Source organism: Gopherus evgoodei, chromosome 4 (assembly GCF_007399415.2).
Source record: "Gopherus evgoodei ecotype Sinaloan lineage chromosome 4, rGopEvg1_v1.p, whole genome shotgun sequence".
NCBI lineage: Eukaryota > Metazoa > Chordata > Testudines > Testudinidae > Gopherus > Gopherus evgoodei.
Genome location: NC_044325.1, coordinates 70,685,654 through 70,704,708, shown reverse-complemented (window position 1 = coordinate 70,704,708; position 19,055 = coordinate 70,685,654). Strand labels below are relative to the sequence as shown.

The 19,055-nt window shown below is 44.2% G+C and overlaps 1 protein-coding gene across 5 annotated transcripts in view; it reads left to right on the top strand.

Annotated features, from left to right (window-relative positions):
* The window catches only part of SMOC1 (SPARC related modular calcium binding 1), a 193,685-nt gene that overhangs the window by 69,448 nt on the left and 105,182 nt on the right, over positions 1 to 19,055 (top strand). For all 5 annotated transcript variants that reach the window (XM_030559690.1, XM_030559689.1, XM_030559687.1 and 2 more), the window contains exons 2-3: positions 773 to 944; positions 8,749 to 8,861. In XM_030559690.1, the coding sequence (XP_030415550.1) occupies positions 773 to 944; positions 8,749 to 8,861 (285 nt within the window). The remainder of the gene's footprint in view (positions 1 to 772; positions 945 to 8,748; positions 8,862 to 19,055) is intronic.

Sequence of the window (19,055 nt, the reverse complement as noted above, 5' to 3'; positions counted from 1 at the left end):
AAGGGATATAAAATGATCTTCAAATGTTAAGGTCTGTTAAAGAGGTCTGTGATCAATTGTTCTCAGTGTCCACTGAAAGTAGGACAAGAAGTAATTGGTTTAATCTGCCTCAAGGGAGACTTGGGTTAGAAATTGGGAAAAACTTGCTAATGATAAGGATAGTTAAGCACTAAAGTAGGCTTCAAGGGAGGTTGTGGAATCCCCGCAATTGGAGGTTAAGGACAGGTTAAACAGCTGTCAGGGATGGTCTAGGAATACCCGGTCCTGTCTCAGTGCAGGGGAGTGGACTTGATGACCTCTTGAGGTCCCTTCCAGCCCTACTTTTTCTATAATTCTATGATTTCTGTTTTAGGTATTAAACCAATATCTACACAGATTAGCCCACCTTTGCCTCCTGCAATGTTTGTTACATCTTTGGGTGCAGCATGTGGTGTTGGCCACTGTTAGCAACAGGATACTGCCTAGACTGATCACAGACCCATTCAGTACAGCATTTTCTATGTTGGGTTTGTTGTTGGCTTTGTGCCTTTATACCCACTCTTTCAGAGGCTGCACACTGAGTGGTGGTATTGTTCAAAGAAAATTGGTGAATGGTGGTTCCTTTCAAAACAAAATACATTTTTAAATCAGATCGCTCTTCTGGTGAAAATCTAGATGGAGGTCAACAATTTAAATTGCATTTATCTCTGCGGTCTTCAAAAAGTGTCTGTGCTGACTTAAAAAATCAAATATTTTTGTCTCCCTCCTCCCCCACTTTTTTCACCTCCTTCAGTTTTTAATAAGCGACCGTGACAGAGACCCACAATGTAACCTCCACTGCTCCAGGTCCCAATACAAACCCCTCTGCGCTTCAGATGGCCGGACGTATGAGTCAATGTGTGACTACCAGAGAGCCAAATGCAGGGACTCAAGTCTGAGTGTGGTGCATCGAGGCAGATGCAAAGGTAAGTGAATCACAAACTGGTTATTTTGAGATGGGGGCAGGAACCCTATTTCCTCTAAGGATGGATTCTGGCATGCTTATGTTAAATAGTACATTACTCCATGAGTAATCCATTGAAATACCCATGCTCGGCTGAGTATACTATCTGAATCTGGCCCATAAGTGGATGGAGGATGGGATGATTGCTGACAACTACAGAGGAAGTAGGGAATATTGCTGATCAAGGGACCAATAAGCATCCATTGAGCTGTGAGTTCGGGTACACAGAACACAGATCAGTCACCCATCATCTCTCTCTTCTCCCCACCCCCTTCCCCTGCGCAAGTGGATTTGATTTCTGCAGTAGGTGTACGCAAAGATGTGTAAGTACAGCAAAGGACTTGGAAGTCTCTTTGTACTGAATTAGCGACATAATGCTTCGTAAAAGTTTTACATAACCCTCTTTTGTTCTCTCTGCCACTGTTGCAGCTCTGTGCAAGGGGGTGGGGGGAGGACTTTCTCTGCTTCACAACCCAGTTTCTTTATTCCTTCAGTTTGATCATGCAGTGCAGTCACAATTTCTCGCTCATGGAAATCAATCTTTTGTCCTAGAAATGATTAGTCCTGTGGTGAAGTTGAAATAATAGAGCTGTGTCTGTGCTGCTCTAATCGGAGGAAGATGGGCTGTAAGGGAGAACACTTATTTGAGCATAAATATCTTTGGCAATCTAGTTAAAGTGACAAGAAAAACCTATAAAAAACCATGTGACGGGCAAATGAATTAGGTTTTAAGCCAAACTTTTTTTTTGTTTTGAAAGCTTTTCCCTATCCTAAAAATCCCTCTCTAAAGTCGATAATGTAGAACTTTCTGGAATTATTTCTTCCACTTTAGATGTTTCCATGGACTATGGAGATGCCTGATCAGATACCAGTCTTTCAGCTGAAAGACTGGTAACTTTTTTGGGTCATCTACTGTCAGAGGCATTCAACTGGGAGCACTGTCAATTTTTTTGGTTACTGAACAGAGGTTAGTTTGGGTTCGCTAGTATGACCAAGATTTGGCTAACAATTCAGCCAGTCTTTGACTTAGGACACATGGCCTACAATAGTGTGGGGACATTTGAGCACAATGGTAATTTCTTTTTTTTTTTTTAGACATGAAGAAACTGTAGATGAGATCCTTGTGCAGCTACTTGCCACTATGAATAAGAACTTATTGGGTCCTCCTTGCCATCCACAGAGCTGGGAGACTACAATCTGGCACATCAAAAGATGAACTGCAAATATTTTAAAGCTTTGTTATTCCCTTAACATTCTGCAAACAAATATGGGAATTTCCTGTGGGATGGAAACTCTGAATTTCCCTCTGGTCATATCCTGAGAGTGGTCTCCTGCATTACTTACTATCCAAATGCTGCACTTGATTTCAGAATTAATTTCCTTATGGGTGTGTTGTTTCTATGGTTCTTGTATTTCAGTTCTTCAAACGTTATTCTTCACAACACCACTGTGAGAGAAGGGACTGCTATTATCTTGATTTTACAGATGGGGAGGTGATGCAGACACACTAATGTCAAAAGCTTAAACTAATTTTGAGTGTCCAATTTGAGATGCCTAGAACTTGATTTTTCAGAATACTTTGAACATAAGAAGTGCTATTTACATAATACTAAGTGCAGCTCCCTTTGACTTCAGTTGCAGCTGTGAGCACTCAGTACTTCTGCAAATCAGACATTGGGTGTCTCAGGTTGGGCACCCAGAACACATGTAACACAATTAGTGGCCACCTGAAAATCCTGATTTATGACTTGGCCAGCATCACACAAGAACTCCTGTTGTAGAGACAGGGATAGAATCCAGTTCTTCAGGACAACGTTCAGTTACCTTAACCATGAACGCATCATAGGCGTGTGCATGGGGTATGCCGGATGTGCCCAGGCACACCCTAATGCCTGTGGGCTGGATCCGGCCCCTCAGGGCTTTGGATCTAGCCTGTGGGATTTGCCTCCTGTGGTGCCGCAGGCCCCGCACCACTCTCGGAAGCGGCTGGCATGGCACTACGTCCCTGGGGCCCGGGTGGGGAGGAGCAGAGGGCTCTGTGCATTGCTCCAGACACTGCCCCCTTCAGCTCCCATTGGCCGGGAACGGGAAACCACAGACAATGGCAGCTTCAGGAAAGGTATCTGGAAGCATGGCAAGGGCAGCACGCAGATCCCTGTGCACCCCACCCCCCCAGGGCTGCACAGAGACGTGGTGAGCAGCATGGGGCCAGGGCAGGCAGGGAGCGTGCCGCCACAGGTAAGTGGCACTGGGCCAGAGCCCGAACCCCTCCTGCACCCTGCCCCCCAACTCTCTGCCCTGATCCCCCTGCCTGCACCCCGTGCCCCTCCTGCATCCCAACCCCCTGTCCTGAGCCCCCGTCACACCCTGCACCCCTCCTGCACCCTAACCCCCTGCCCTGAGCCCCCTGCCTGCACCTCACACCCCTCCTGCACCCAACTCCCTGCCCTAAGCTCCCTGCCTGCACCTCACACCACAACCTCCTGCCCTGAGCCCCCTGCTGCACCCTGCACCTCACACCACAACCCCCTGCCCTGAGCCCCCTGCTGCACCCTGCACCTCCATGCACCCCAACTCCCTGCCCTGAGCCCTCTCCTGCACTCTGCACCCCAACCCCCTGTCCTGAGCCTCCCATGCGCCCCACACCCCTCCTCTGCCCCAATCCCTTGCCCTGAGTCCCTTCTTGCACATCGCACCCCCTCCCACACCTTGCACTCCGTCCTGCACCCCAACCTTTATGATGATCGCCTTCTTTAAAAAAAAAATTCCCTGGGTGCACACCTTAATGAAATGTGGTGCACACACCTTGGGAAGCATCCTTTCTCTTCCTGCAGTCCCCTCCCTCATTCACTATTCATCTGCCAATTCTGCAACAAATGAGGCAAGGTTCCTACACACAACAGCTTTTTCACAAGCCTTGTCCAAAGCATAAAGGTGCTAGAGATTTGTCAATTAAATGATTAGGTAATAACATGGGCGAAAGTTATTTTTCCCCCAATCTCATTTTCAGAATTGGCTGAAAGGTTTTTGCTGAAACTGCACCCCTGTGTGCGCGCCCCACCCCCACCCCCTCAAAAAAGTAGCTAGAGGCAGAGACTTAACATGGAAAATTTTTATCCCAAACAGCTTCACACAGTTTGACACAGTTTATAATAGAACTATTCAGAATTTTCATCCCACAGGGAAGTCCAAGATTTTGAAACTTTTGTTGTTGTTCTCACCCCCCTCCCCCACCAAGCCCCTCAAAGCTCTGGATAAAAAGTCAATCACAGGAGTTTTCATTAAACACAGTATTCTGAAAATGGTTTTTGATAAAGTTGAAATGTGTTGATTTGTTCTATTTTTCTAAATATAGTTGAAACATTTCATTTCAACTTTAATTTTCTATCTCCTAGAAAGGAAGTGTTATGACTTCCCACAGATTTTTACAAAATGTTCCTGTGAAACATTTCAATTTAATTGGCATATTCCAATGGAAAACTGTTCCATAGCTACCTGCACAGCCTATCATGCTGCAGGCCACAGATGAAACTTGTGCATTCTTTATAGATACAAAGATAAGTGTCTAGACCAGTGGTTTTCAAACTTTTTTCACTTGAGAACCTCTTAAAAAAAAGTTTCAAATGGAGATGCAGACCCCTTTGGAAATCTTAGACCTAGTCTGCAGACCTCCAAGGATCTGTGGACCACAGGTCGAATACCACTGTTCTATGCTAACGACAACCTTTCACAGACCCCTTAGGCCTAGTCTGCAAGCATGCGCCTCCATCCCCCGTGTTCCATGGTGGTTTAGACTTTTAGACAGGCACTCGTCAGTTTCTTCTTCTCGTCTTTGGATACATTTGCAGCATTGTCTGTGACCAAGCTGCATACTAGACATTTGAGGTTTTTTCCAGTTTGTTATAGCTTTTACTGCTACTTCATGTAAGTATTCTGCTGTGTGTGAATTTCCTGATGTATCATTTGTTTCTGTAAGGAAGACATTCCATTCTTCTTCTGTTGTCACATAAGCACATACAACAGGATCATTGTGGACATTTGCTCCAAACATCTAGACTTAGGTTAACAATTTCACCCTCTAGACCTTTTGCACACTGCTCATTCTCTTTCATAAACTTTATCCAGCAATTTGCCTGCAACATCTGCTCTGTTGGGTGGACTGTATCTTGGTCTTAATGACTGAACCATGTTAATGAAGTGTGGGTTCTCAATACAGAAAGGAAAGTTTGTTGCATAAACAAACTAGGCAATTTTTTCATCAGTTACCTTTTTTTTTTTTTTTGTAATCTGCTGGTTCTTATCACAAACTTATCCATGGCTTTTTCTGGATGATGGAGATTTATTTTTTTATTTTTGCTACAGGTGATATGCTGTGGCTATGTGACTGAAACACTATCATTGGCAGATAGTTCTGAAACCATAGAAAATGATGGTGAACTTGAAGATGGATAGTCTTCAGAATTCTGTATGTTGAGGATGGATTCTCCTTAACAAAATAAGTCAATGCAGTTATTTAATTATTATTATTACCATACTGCTCACTTAGGCCTGGGCTACGCTGGGGTGGTGGCGGTTCAAACTAAGATACGCAACTTCAGCTACGTTATTGGTGTAGCTGAAGTCAAAGTATCTTAGTTCGACTTACCTGGCCATCCTCACGGCCGCGAGTCGACCGCCACGGCTCCCCCATCGACTATGCTTACTCCTGCCAAGATGCAGTACGGGTGTCTATTTGGGGATCGATTTATTGTGTCCAGACAAGACATGATAAATCAATCCCCGATACATTGAACATTACCCGCTGATCCATCGGGTAGTATAGACGTACCCCTAGTGAATGCAATGAGTAATACTGACACTCAGTACTACTTTAAAGGTGAAATTGTAAAAGGAAGATCTGCTTATTTCAGCTATTTATTTTTTACCACAACTGCATCTAAAATGATAGTACCATAGAGTAACAACGTGTGTGTGTGTGTGTGTGTGTGTGTGTGTGTGTGTGTGTGCGCGTGTGTGTGTGTGTGTGAAAAAGTTTACCAACCTGAAGATCCTGCATGTTAAGACATGTTCCTTGCATCATCTTCAATGCAGCTTCCTCATGAGAAGGAACCCTTTCATTCGGGCAACCAGACCTTTTTTTTTCTTTGTTGCACTGTTTTTGCATTTTGCACACATGCCTGTCTTATCCACAGGTAGAGGAACTTCATTAAAATATTCCCAAACTGGGTCTCTTTTATGGCCTGCAGCCATTATAGGTTTTCCCTTCTAGTGAGAGAATGGTGTGGTAGATCTCAAATCAGTGAAGGCTACTCAGACCTCAAGACTTCTGGAATATGCTGCTCAAACAATTTAGCTTTTGTTTCTACCGCCTGTCCCTCCCTTCGCACACTTATCTCCAGACTTCTTCTCCTTGTCCAGATTCATTCCGCCCCCACCAATCTTCTATTCATTGAACTTTTTGAAACTTTGCACTTTTAGAGAGAGGTAAGGGATTGACTCTGTGTTCACAAATTTGCAGGGGGACAGTGGGGTTGGTTGTTGTTTCTCACCTCTATTTATTTGTTTATTTAAAAACATTTTTACTGTTAACAAACATGTTACATCTGGAGACACAAATCCACAGTTTGAGAACTGTAAAACTAATAATCTTTGGTATCTTCTAGACTGAGCCCCAGTGGGTAGATAGAAAGATTAACCTAAATAATCTATACAGAAGCCCTTGGAACACCATATGATTGGGTCCCTAATCCATGAACTATTGGAACTCATTTACAAAACTTTCTTAAACATTACATGAATATATTGTCTCCTACTATAGATTTAGAATTTATAATCTCTATTCCACGATGAGATATCTTTGAGCTAAAGTTTTAATTAAAAGCAGCAAAGAATCTTATGGCACCTTATAGACCAACAGACGTTTTGGAGCGTGAGCTTTTGTGGGTGAATACCCACTTCGTCGGATGCATGTATTCACCCACAAAAGCTCATGCTCCAAAACGTCTGTTAGTCTATAAGGTGCCACAGGATTCTTTACTGCTTTTGTAGATCCAGACTAACACGGCTACCCCTCTGATACTTGAGTTTTAATTAAGAGAGGTTTTTCCTCAAAAAGCATTTTATCAAAAATCTAATTTAAATTAAAAGAAAAATCCAATTAATTTTTATCCACCCTGCCCAAATGTCATTCTGGCCAGGGATGGTTAGTCATCTTTTCTGGATACTGGCATGGCTATCCCATGTTGTGCATCTTAATATCACTACATAGACTGGCTAGGAGGGATAGCTCAGTGGTTTGAGCACTGGCCTAATAAACCCAGGGTTGTTTAGGGATCTGAGGCAAAAATCTGTCTGGGGATTGGTCCTGCTTTGAGCAGGAGGTTGGACTAGATGACCTCCTGAGGTCCTTTCCAACCCTGAAGTTCTATTCTATGTTTGCAAACAGTATTTGTATAACTGTTACCCCACCCATCCAATTGCACTCCTTTCTGTATGCATGCATGTATGTATGCTATACCCATTTGTTTAGTGGGGTCTTAGATTTGAATTGTAAACTCATTGCTGTGGAGATTCTCTTCTGTACATTTACAGTGTCTAGTACAATGGAGCCCCAGTCCTGATCACTGGCTTTGCAGCACTTTTGTAATACAAATATCAAGTAGAGGATCGGATCCTGCTATCCTTTCCCTGAGAAGCATCCTGGAAATGGGGATCCAGAGTTGGGGCAGTGCTACTCCATATGCATAAGGGTGACCGAATCTGGTTCTGCTGAACAGATATGTTGAGTAAGAAGTTGCAGTTTTCAGTCCTTCCAAACCCTACCAGCAGCGCTGTAAGAGCGGTTTTTAAATAAATGTAAACACTAATTTAATACTGTGCCTTTTCAGGGTAGAGGGAAGTTTTCTTTCTGACCCTGCAGGTGATCAGCGTAAGGCTTATCAAGTATAATATTTGTTTGTCCTTTGTCACAGGATAAGATGGGCCTATGAGGGGTTGAGGTTCCAAATGCTGCTATCACTTGATTTAAGTACCAGCCGGACTTGAGGCCTTAACTCCTCAGCTCACCCTGTGACACTTTCCTTAGCAACAGGTTGACTGACTTACACCTGATGCGGGAGGGACACATTGCGTTGCACTCCACTCTCCAGCTAGATAGTACTCCATGCAGGAGTCCCCTCTTAGGAAAGGAAGTTAGTGATAGCACATCCTTGCCTGAGGGGCTCTTATGAAGGAGGGCAACTTCAGTTGGCTGCTAGTGCTGTGTCGGTCTTACTGGCAGAAGCTGCCTGGGGGGTGCGCTCAATTGGAACATCCCCTCTGCAGCTTTGGTTACACCCCTTCTGCTGCCAGCATTGCCTGATACTGGACCTGTGCTGGCTAGCTCGAGACCATCCAGAGAGAGAAGGGGTTAGGAGCGTCTTGCGCTCCTCTGCCACCTCTGATGGACCTTCAACCACTGCAGACCCTGACTCTGGCATTTCTTAGTAGAGACCAATGTCCCTCAGGGGTGAATGTACCCAAATGTTGTTGCTCTTAAAATTTGCCACTGCTTATAAAAGTTACTTTGAGCTCCTGGATCCTCCTTCCAGGAGATGTTAAATTGCCTAATGATTGTATTTCTAATGTATCGATAAAGATAGTAGGAAAACAAGTCTTATCTCATGGCTTCCCACTGTATCTTTGCACAGCTGAGTGTAGCCTCTAGCCGTCTTCTGGAAAGCCAGTTGATACTTAAAATCAGAGTGGATTTTTGATTCCCTTTGCAGATGCTGGCCAAAGTAAATGTCGATTAGAGAGGGCTCAGGCGCTGGAACAGGCAAAGAAGCCCCAGGAAGCGGTCTTCATTCCAGAATGCAATGAGGATGGATCATTCACACAAGTAAGACTTCAGTCAGCCTATGTCTGTTCCTGTTGCCTCTGCCTGGAAGGAATTATCTACTAGTATCTGACCAAAGGGAAATGATGACAAGGTGGCAAAAATATACAATGGTGGGCAATCACCCCCACTGACTTGGAGATCAAAAGCCCTTGGCCAGTTGATAGCTGTTTGGCCTGCGCAAAACATGGTGTTGGTCACTCCTGTACCTAAAGGACAAGCGTATACATCAGCATCCACCTTCACCATGACTTGTGTTAATTAGCTCCCTTGTTAAGTCCTCTGTCTGTGCTGGGACTTAATGTGCTATGAAGTTGAGCTCCATGGTCATTCCTTCAGCTCAGGCTTGAGGCTCGTTGACAAGACAGTGTGGGACAAGCTTTCTCTGCTGCTGGTCACTACTGTGCCTGTTCTGGTGAAAGAGGGCTAGTCTCCAGAGCTGTCAACTCAGCATCTTTCATTGGCACTATATTTATTGAAAAACTCACTTGTAAGGAGAACTAACCCCTGCTTATTGCTTTAAAATCCTAGATCATATGGCAGTGAATGGTGGTGGGATTTCCAATGTTGTCTTCCGGTAGGTGATGAAGGAACAGGCCCATCAAGTAATGGTGCCTCGAGTATCCAAATATGGGATAATCTCCTCTTGCTAGACCTGAGTGTGCTAGAATTGCAGATTGTCTAAAAGGCAAAAGAGAAATGCCTTAATTTAAGAAGCCAGCTTGGGAAAGTGCCAGCTTGGGAAAGCACCTGCTTCTTACTACTTAAAGCTTGACAACCTCCAGGCTTATGTGAAATGAGTTTGGTAATGACTCATTCACAGTTTCAAAGAGTGACCTTCCCAAATGGTTGAGCAGGGAGTATTGCTACCAACTCCCATTGCTATTCCAAACAATTGCCCTTAACCAGAGGGAAGGCTGCCATAGTGTGGATTTTCAGAGAAAGAGTGGCTTGGGGAGACTCCAAGGGTAAAAGAGATTTAGTCTTGATGCTCAGCTCTCTTGCATGCCAGTGCCTGGAGTGGTTGTTGCAGTGGCCACTCATTGGAGCTGTCGCGCGCTAGTGACTAGGGATGTAAAAGGGAGTCGTGTGCAGTTTCCTCCCAAAGCTGGGTAAATGGGAGAGGGGAATAGTCTATTGGACTTGGCACAGGGCTCTAAGCCAGCCATTGGAGGCTCTAATCCTGTTTTTTTGACCTTGCCCAAGTTGCACAACCCCTCTGTATTAGTTTCCTCATGGGTAAAATTGGGATAGAATTTCCCTGCTACATAGTGAATTACTCCTCAAATCCCTATGTGTAAAATGCTTCTGTACATGAAAAGTCTAAGTACTATTTAATGTTGGCTTCAAAATGATGAGACCGAGAGTTTGGGGACCAGTTCAAACAGTCTGGGATGCCTTGGGGAAGGGGAAAGAGAGGATTCTCCTTGCAACCTCTATTCCCCTCCCCCACCACAAGTATGTTTAAGGATATCATAAAAAGTTAGTTTTTCCCCCCTAACTTTATTTTTCCCCCATCCTCACCTGCCTCTATATCTGTTGCATTTTTCTACCTTAAAGTGGGTGCAGTCTTATTCATCCTGCCAACTTCCTGGTGTCAAGTATAATTCCCAAATCTGGACCTTAGCGTCCAGGATATGGGTACTAGCATAAAGTCCTCTAAGCTTAATTACCAGCTTAGATCTGATAGGCTGCCACCAATCAGAACTTAGAGTAGAGCACCTGATAGACTGTGGTCTCCCCCAAAAACCTTCCCTGGGGGTCCCAAGACCCAAATTCCTTGAGTCTCACAACAAAGGGAAATAAACCATTCCCTTCCCCCTCCCTTCTCCCTCCCAGCTCCTTCCCGCCCTGGGAACACTAGGAGATCGCCTGATTCAACTTCTTGAATCACCAGACCGAGAGGAGTGTTACCTTCCCCCTCCCTTCTTCCCCCTCACCCAGAGGCCATACAGATTCAAGCTACGTGAATCTAACACAAAGAGAAAAATTCTTCTCCCCACCAATTTCCTGGTGAGTACAGACACAATTCCCTTGAACCTTAACTAGGAGAAAAAAATCAAACAGGTCTTAAAAAGCAAAACTTTTAATAAAAAAGAAAGAAAAAGTAAAAGGTACTCTGCACTTTAGATGGTAAAAAGGTACAGGGTCTTTCAACTTATAAACAATAGAAAGAAACTTTCTCCAGCAGAAACACAATTTAAGCTACTTCCAGCAAGTACACATATGCAAATAAGAAAACAATTAAAAGACTATAACCGCCTTTTTTCTTACTCACAATTCTGAATAGATAAGAGACTGTAGCAGGGAGATTGGCAGAAACCTGGTTGCACCTCTAGTCCCGTCCAGGACCCAGAGAGAACAAAGCCAAACCCAAAACCCACAAACAAAGGCTTCCCTCCACGATATTTGAAAGTATCTTGTATCCTGATTGGTCCTCTGGTCAGGTGTTTGCAGGTCACTGTTTGTTAACCCTTTATAAGTGAAAGAGACATTAACCCTTAGCTATCTGTTTATGACACCTGGCATGAATGTTTTATTTTTTTATTTTTTCATCCTCTTTTCCTGAACAGTTTGCAGAGGCAACCTCCTATTTGTGTGTGTGCCTTATTTCTGGGAAAGGTAGGAAATGATGGATGGGGGGTGAAATGGAGGTGTTTCTTCCCATCTCATCACTCTTGCAGACAATCATTAAGATTTGATCTTGTGCAGAGGTATGTGGATTATATTGATGTTGGTATGGGACATAGCTATGTTTAGGGAACATAGCATAGTGGGTTCATTAAATGGGCCATGGTGAAGTCTGTTTGCATGTTCCCCCCGCCCCCCACCGCCACCTTTTTTTTTTCCTGGAGCTGAATTTCAGCATGTCCCCCATAAATTGTGCTTCAACATCTAGAGATTAAAATGTCAGAGGATGGGATGGAATTTCTGACCTAACTACTGGAATTAGAGACCTAGTGATGGTTTTGTTAAGTATGTTGGTGATGGTAGCTGGGTGAGCTGCTTTGGCATTCATTGTACAGCACTTGGTCCCAAACATAAGAATGGCCATACTGGGACAGACCAATGGTCTGGCTAGTCCAGTATCCTGTCTTCCAACAGTGACCAATGCCAGATGTTTCAGAGGGAATGAACAGAACAGGACAATTACTCAGTGATCTGTCTCCTTTGGTCCACTCCCAGCTTCTGGCAGCTGGAGGCTTAGGACACCAAGAGCATGGGGTTGGATCCCTGTCCCTGACCATCTTGGCTAATAGACATTGATGGACCTATCCTTCATGAACTTACCTAATTCTTTTTTGAACCCTGTTAAACTTTGGCCTTCACAACATTCCCTGGCAAGGAGTTCCACAGGATGACTTAATTGTGTGAAGAAGTACTTCCTTATGTTTGTTTTAAATCTGCTATTAATTTCTTTAGATGACCCCTGGTTCTTGTGTTGGGTGAAGGGGTAAGTAACACTGCCTTATTCACTTTCTCCACACCATTCATGATTTTTATAGACCTCTAGCATATCCTGCTTTAGTAGTTTCTTTTCCAAGCTGAGCAGTCCCAGTCTTTTTAATCTCTCCTCACATGGAAGCTGTTCCATCCCTGTACTCATTTTTTTTGCCCTTTTCTGTATCTTTCTCATTTGAAGCATTGCTCTTTCTGTTTGTTTTTTGTTTTTTTGTTTTTTGGAGATAGGACGACCAGAACTGCACGCCATATTCAAGGTGTGAGTGTACCATGGATTTATATACTGGGATTATATTTACTGCCATCTCGTGTATCCCTTTCCTAATGGTTTCTAACCTTGTTAACTCTTTTGACTGCTGCTGCACATTGAGCAGATGTTTTCAGAGAACTATCCACAATGACTCAAAGATCTTTCTTGAATGGTAACAGCTAACTTAGACTCCATTTTATATGTAGAGTTGGGATTGTTTTCCCCTGTGCATCACCCTGGGGGGGTAGCTCAGTGGTTTGAGCATTGGCCTGCTTAAACCCAGGGTTGTGAGTTCAATCCTTGAGGGGGCCATTTAGGGATCTGGGGCAAAAATCTGTCTGGGGATCAGTCCTGCTTTGAGCAGGGGGTTGGACTAGATGACCTCCTGAGGTCCCTTCCAACCCAGATATTCTATGATTCTATTTATCAGCATTGAATTTCATCTGCCATTTTGTTGCCTGGTCACCCAGTTTTGTGAGATCCTTTTAACTCTTCAGTCTGCTTTGGATTTACAAAACTACTCAAGATATAGTAGTTATCATCTGCAAATTACACCACCTCATTGTTTACCCCTTTTCCCAGATCACTTATGAAAATGTTGAACAGAACTTGTCTCAGTACAGATCCCTGAAGGACACCACTATTTACCTCTCTAGGTTCTGAAAACTGACCACTTATTCCTACCTTTTTGTTTCTTGTCTTTTATCCAGTTACTGATCCAGGAGAAGGCCTTCCCTCTTATTCCATGACCGCTTACTTTGCTTAAGAGCCTTTGGTGAGGGAGGTTGTCAAAAGCTTCCTGAAAATCCAAGTATGCTACATCCACTGGATCACCCTTGTCCACGTGTTTGTTGACCCTTTCAAATAATTCTGGTAGATTGGCGAGGCATGATTTCCTGTTACAAAAGCCATTTTGACTCTTCCCCAACAAATCATTCATTAATTTGTCTGATAATTCTGTTCTTTATTATAGCTTCAGCCAATTTGCCTGGTACTGAAGTTAGGCTTACCAGCCTGTAATTACCAGGATTGCTTCTGGAGCGTTTTTTAAAAATTGGCATCACATTAGCTATTCTCCAGTCATCTAGTACAGAAGCTGATTTAAGTGGTAGTTTATATACCACACTTTAATAGTTCTGCATTTTCATATTTAAATTCTTCAGAACTTTTGGGCGAATATCATCTGGTCCTGATGATTTATTACTGTTTGCTTAATCAATTTATTCCAAAACTGCTTCTACTGAGACCTCAATCTGGAACAGTTCCTCAGATTTGTAACCTAACAAGAATGACTCAGGTATGAGAATGTCCTGCACATTCTCTGCAGTGAAGACAGATGCAAAGAATTCATTGAGCTTCTCAGCAATGGTCTTATCTTCCTGGAGTGCTCTTTCACCACCTTAATCATCCAGTGGCCCAACTGACTGTCTGGCAGGATTCCTACCTCTGATGTACTTGGTATTTTCTCCTCTATAAGGATGTTAAGTGTAATACGGTATTGTCACTATTACTGGGTGGTTCAGCTATATTCAGATGCTATGCTCCATTTAGATTAAATCAGGAATTCCCTCTCCGCTTGAGGGTTCCAGGAATAGCTGCTCTAAGAAGCAGTCATTAATGGTGTCTAGAAACTCTCTTGGTATCCCGTCCTGAGGTGACCTACACCTAGTCTCCCTAACATCCTCAGCCATGAAGACTGCAATAAAGAATTTTAGTTTCTCCGCAATGACTTTATCATCTTTAAGCGCTCCTTTTGTATCTCAGTCATCCAGGGGCCCCACTGGTTGTTTAGCAGGCTTCCTACTTCTGATGTACTTAAAAAACATTTTGTTATTACCTTTTGAGTTTTTGGCTAGCCGTTCTTCAGACTCCTCTTTGGCTTTTCTTATTACATTTTTACACTTAGTTTGGCAGTGTTTATGCTCCTTTCTATTTACCTCACTAGGATTTGACTTCCACTTTTTAAAAGATGCCTTTTTATCTCTTACTGCTTCTTTTACATGGTTGTTAAGCCGTGGTGGCTCTTTCTTTTTTTTAGTTCTTCTACTGTGTTTCTTAATTTGGGGTATACATTTAAGTTGGGCCTCTATTATGGTGTCTTTTTTAAAAAAGCATCCATGCAGCTTGCAGGATTTTCACTTTAGTCGCTGTACCTTTAATTTCTGTTTAACTAACCCCCTCATTTTTGCATAGTTCCCCTTTTTGAAATTAAATGCCACAGTGTTGGGCTGTTGAGATGTTCTTCCCACCACAATGATGTTAAATGTTATATTATGGTCACTATTTCCAAGCGGTCCTGTTAGATCCCTTCTTTTAAAATAAACCTACTGATGGCTTGTCCTCACACATTGAAGGAATACCTGGGAGTTCATCTGCACCTCAGCTGTATTTTCAAAGTTCATTCTTACTCCAAACAGGATAACCCCTGCTGGTATCCTGCCCCTGCAATCTTCTGATTAGCACTTTGCTCAGACTGTAAATGGGGGTCCATTGTGAACAATACAATACTCAATTTGCGTATGACCAGCCAGAGTGAAAGAAATCTCTCTTCTCCCATGCCTTCCAGGGAGATGTGACTCACCTTTTGGTGACTTGCTTTAACTCACAGATCTAGATAACACTTTTTAGTATATATACATAACTCTTCACATGTTCCTATAGACCTCTCACAATGATTATGATGGTTAGTGTGACTTTGTCACATAAGTGTCTAATGAAAGCCTTTCTCTGGCAGACTAGTAGATAAATGCCAGAACCAGGGGATCTCTAACTCTGATGTACCCTTGTGCCCCCTGGCATCAAAAGGTCCTTCGGTCGCAGTGATGTTATGTAATACAAGGGTATCATAACCTAGTCCCAGATTTGGACCTTAGCGTCCAAAATACGGGGGTTAGCATGACAACCTCCAAGCTTAGTTACCAGCTTGGACCTGGTAAAGCTGCCACCACCCAAAAAATTAGTGTTTTGGGGCACTCTGGTCCCCCCAAACCTTCCCTGGGGACCCCAAGACCCAAATCCCTTGAGTCTCACAACAAAGGGAAATAAACCTTTTCCCTTCCCCACTCCAGGTGTTCCTGGAGAGATACACAGAAACAAGCTCCGTGAATCTAAACAGAGGGATTCCACCCTCCCCGTTTCCAGCCTTGGAAAACAGAAGTACCGAGAGCTAATCTCTCTCCCCCACTCACCCAGAGGGAATGCAAAGTCAGGCTAGTAAATCTAACACACACAGATTTCCCCCTGACTTCTTCCTCCCACCAATTCCCTGGTGAGCACAGACTCAATTTCCTGGAGTTCCCCACTAAAGAGAAACTCCAACAGGTCTTAAAAAGAAAGCTTTATGTAAAAAGAAAGAAAAATACATAAAAATGGTCTCTCTGTATTAAGGTGACAAATACAGGGTCAATTGCTTAAAAGAAATATGAATAAACAGCCTTATTCAAAAAGAATACACTTCAAAGCACTCCAGCAACTATACCCATGTAAATACAAAAGAAAAACAATAGAAACCTTACTGCCTTACTATATTTGTACTTACAACTTGGAAACAGAAGATTAGAAAGCAGGAAACAGAAATCCTCCCATAGCCGAGAGAGAGAGACAGGCAGAGGACCAAAGAACAAAGGATTCACACACAAACTTCCCTCCACCCAGATCTGAAAAAGTCTGGTTTCCTGATTGGTCCTCTGGTCAGGTGTTTCAGGTACTTCTTTCCAGGTGTAAGAGACATTAACCCTTAGCTATCTGTTTTGACATGCCCCCCAAATTGCAGACAGTGGGGAAGCTCACTGGCGGCGATTTCCTTTCAGAACTTTAAAATAAACAGATTAATACAACACATGCACCTTTACATATACCACTAAGTATATAACTAACAGACTTTTACATTTTAAGAACACTTTTTAACTACTGGATTTTGGGAAACTCTAACGGGAGAGTGCATCAGCTACTTTGTTAGAAGCTCCTGAGATGTGCTGAATTTCAAAATCAAAATCTTGGAGAGCTAAACTCCAACGAAGAAGTTTCTTGTTGTTCCCCTTGGCAGTATGAAGCCATTTTAGTGCAGCATGGTCAGTTTGTAGCTGGAACTGCCATCGCCAAACATATGGGCGTAGCTTTTCCAGGGCGTACACAATGGCAGAGCATTTCTTTTCACTGACTGACCAGTGACTTTCCCTCTCAGACAGTTTCTTGCTGAGAAACACGACAGGATGGAAGTTGTGATTCGTTGCTTCCTGCATGAGAACTGCTCCTATACCACGCTCAGATGCATCCGTGGTTGCTAGGAAAGGCTTGTCAAAATCCGGGGCCCTGAGTACAGGGTCAGACATGAGCGTCGCCTTAAGCTGGGTAAAGGCCTTTTGACACTCATCAGTCCACTTAACTGCATTTGGCTGGGTCTTTTTGGTCAGGTCGGTCAGTGGGGCAACGATTTGGCTGTAGTGTGGTACAAATCGCCTGTAGTACCCGGCCAAGCCTAAGAAGGATTGGACCTGTTTCTTTGACCTTGGGACAGGCCACTTTTGGATAGCATCCACCTTGGCCTGTAGGGGGTTTATGGTTCCTCGATCCACCTGGTGCCCCAGGTAAGTCACTCTGTTTTGGCCTATTTGACACTTTTTGGCCTTAACAGTTAGTCCGGCCTGCCTGATGCGCTCAAAGACCTTTTTCAGGTGTAGTAGGTGTTCGGGCCAGGAGTCTGAAAAAATGGCCACATCATCGAGGTAGGCAACTGCATATTCTCCCAGTCCTGCTAGTAGACCATCTACCAGCCTCTGGAAGGTGGCCGGGTGCATTTCGAAGGCCGAAAGAAAGGATATTAAATTCATACACCCCCGCATGGGTGACGAATGCTGACCTCTCCTTGGCAGGTTCATCTAGCGGTACTTGCCAGTACCCCTTGGTTAAGTCTATTGTAGAGATGAACTGGGCCCGTCCCAACTTTTCCAATAGCTCATCGGTGCGTGGCATTGGATAGTTGTCTGGACGAGTTACCGCATTTAGCTTACGGTAGTCCACGCAAAAGCGTATTTCCCCATCTGGTTTGGGTACCAGAACCACTGGAGATGCCCATGCACTGGTAGATGAGCGGATTATACCCATCTGTAGCATGTTCTGGATCTCCCGTTCTATAGCAGCTTGGGCATGAGGAGACACCCGGTAGGATGGGGTTCTAATGGGGTGAGCATTACCTGTGTCAATGGAGTGGTATGCCCGTTCAGTCCGTCCTGGGGTGGCTGAGAACAATGGGGCGAAGCTAGTGCACAGCTCCTTGATTTGTCGCCGCTGCAGACGTTCCAGGGTGGTTGAGAGGTTCACCTCTTCCACGCCACCGTCTTTTTTTCCTTCGTAGTAGACACCGTCAGGCCACTCAGCATCATCTCCCTTGACTGTAAACTGACAAACCTGTAAGTCTCTGGAATAGAAAGGCTTGAGAGAATTAACATGGTACACTCTGGGCTTTAGTGAGGAATTGGGAAATGCTATGAGGTAGTTCACAGTTCTCAGGCGCTCTTGGACCGTGAATGGCCCTTCCCATGATGCTTCCATCTTATGGGCCTGTTGCGCCTTCAAGACCATAACCTGGTCTCCTACCTTGAAGGAATGTTCTCTGGTATGTTTGTCATACCAGGCCTTTTGCTCTTCCTGAGCATCCTTTAGGTTTTCTCTAGCAAGGGCTAAAGAGTGTCAGAGGGTGCTTTGTAGGTTGCTTACAAAGTCCAGAATGTTAGTTCCTGGAGAAGGCGTAAACCCCTCCCATTGCTGCTTCACCAACTGTAATGGCCCCTTAACCTCGTGACCATACACAAGTTCAAACGGTGAAAACCCTAAACTGGGATGTGGTACAGCCCTATAGGCAAACAGCAACTGCTGCAACACTAGGTCCCAATTACTGGAGTATTCGTTGACGAATTTACGTATCATGGCCCCTAAAGTTCCATTAAACCTTTCCACCGGGCCATTGGTTTGATGGTGGTATGGGGTGGCAACCAAGTGATTCACCCCATGAGTTTCCCACAGTTTTTGCATGGTCCCTGCCAGGAAATTAGATCCTGAATCTGTAAGGATGTCGGAGGGCCAACCTACCCTGGCAAAGATGTCTGTTAGAGCCAGGCACACAGTGTTAGCCCTGGTGTTGCCTAGAGCTACAGCTTCCGGCCATCGGGTAGCAAAGTCCACTGAAGTCAGTATGTACTGCCTTCCTCTGGGCATCTTTTTTGGGAAAGGACCCAGAATATCCACAGCTACTCACTGAAATGGGACCTCAATTATGGGGAGTGGCTGGAGAGGGGCCTTGACCTGGTCTTGAGGCTTTCCCACTCTTTGGCATACCTCACAAGACCAGACATACTTGGCAACGTCCTTGCCCATCCCCTCCCAGTGGAAGGACTTCCCTAACTGGTCCTTGGTTCTGTTCACCCCAGCATAGCCACTGGGATGATCATGGGCTAAGCTTAAGAGCTTCCCCCGGTACTTAGTTGGAA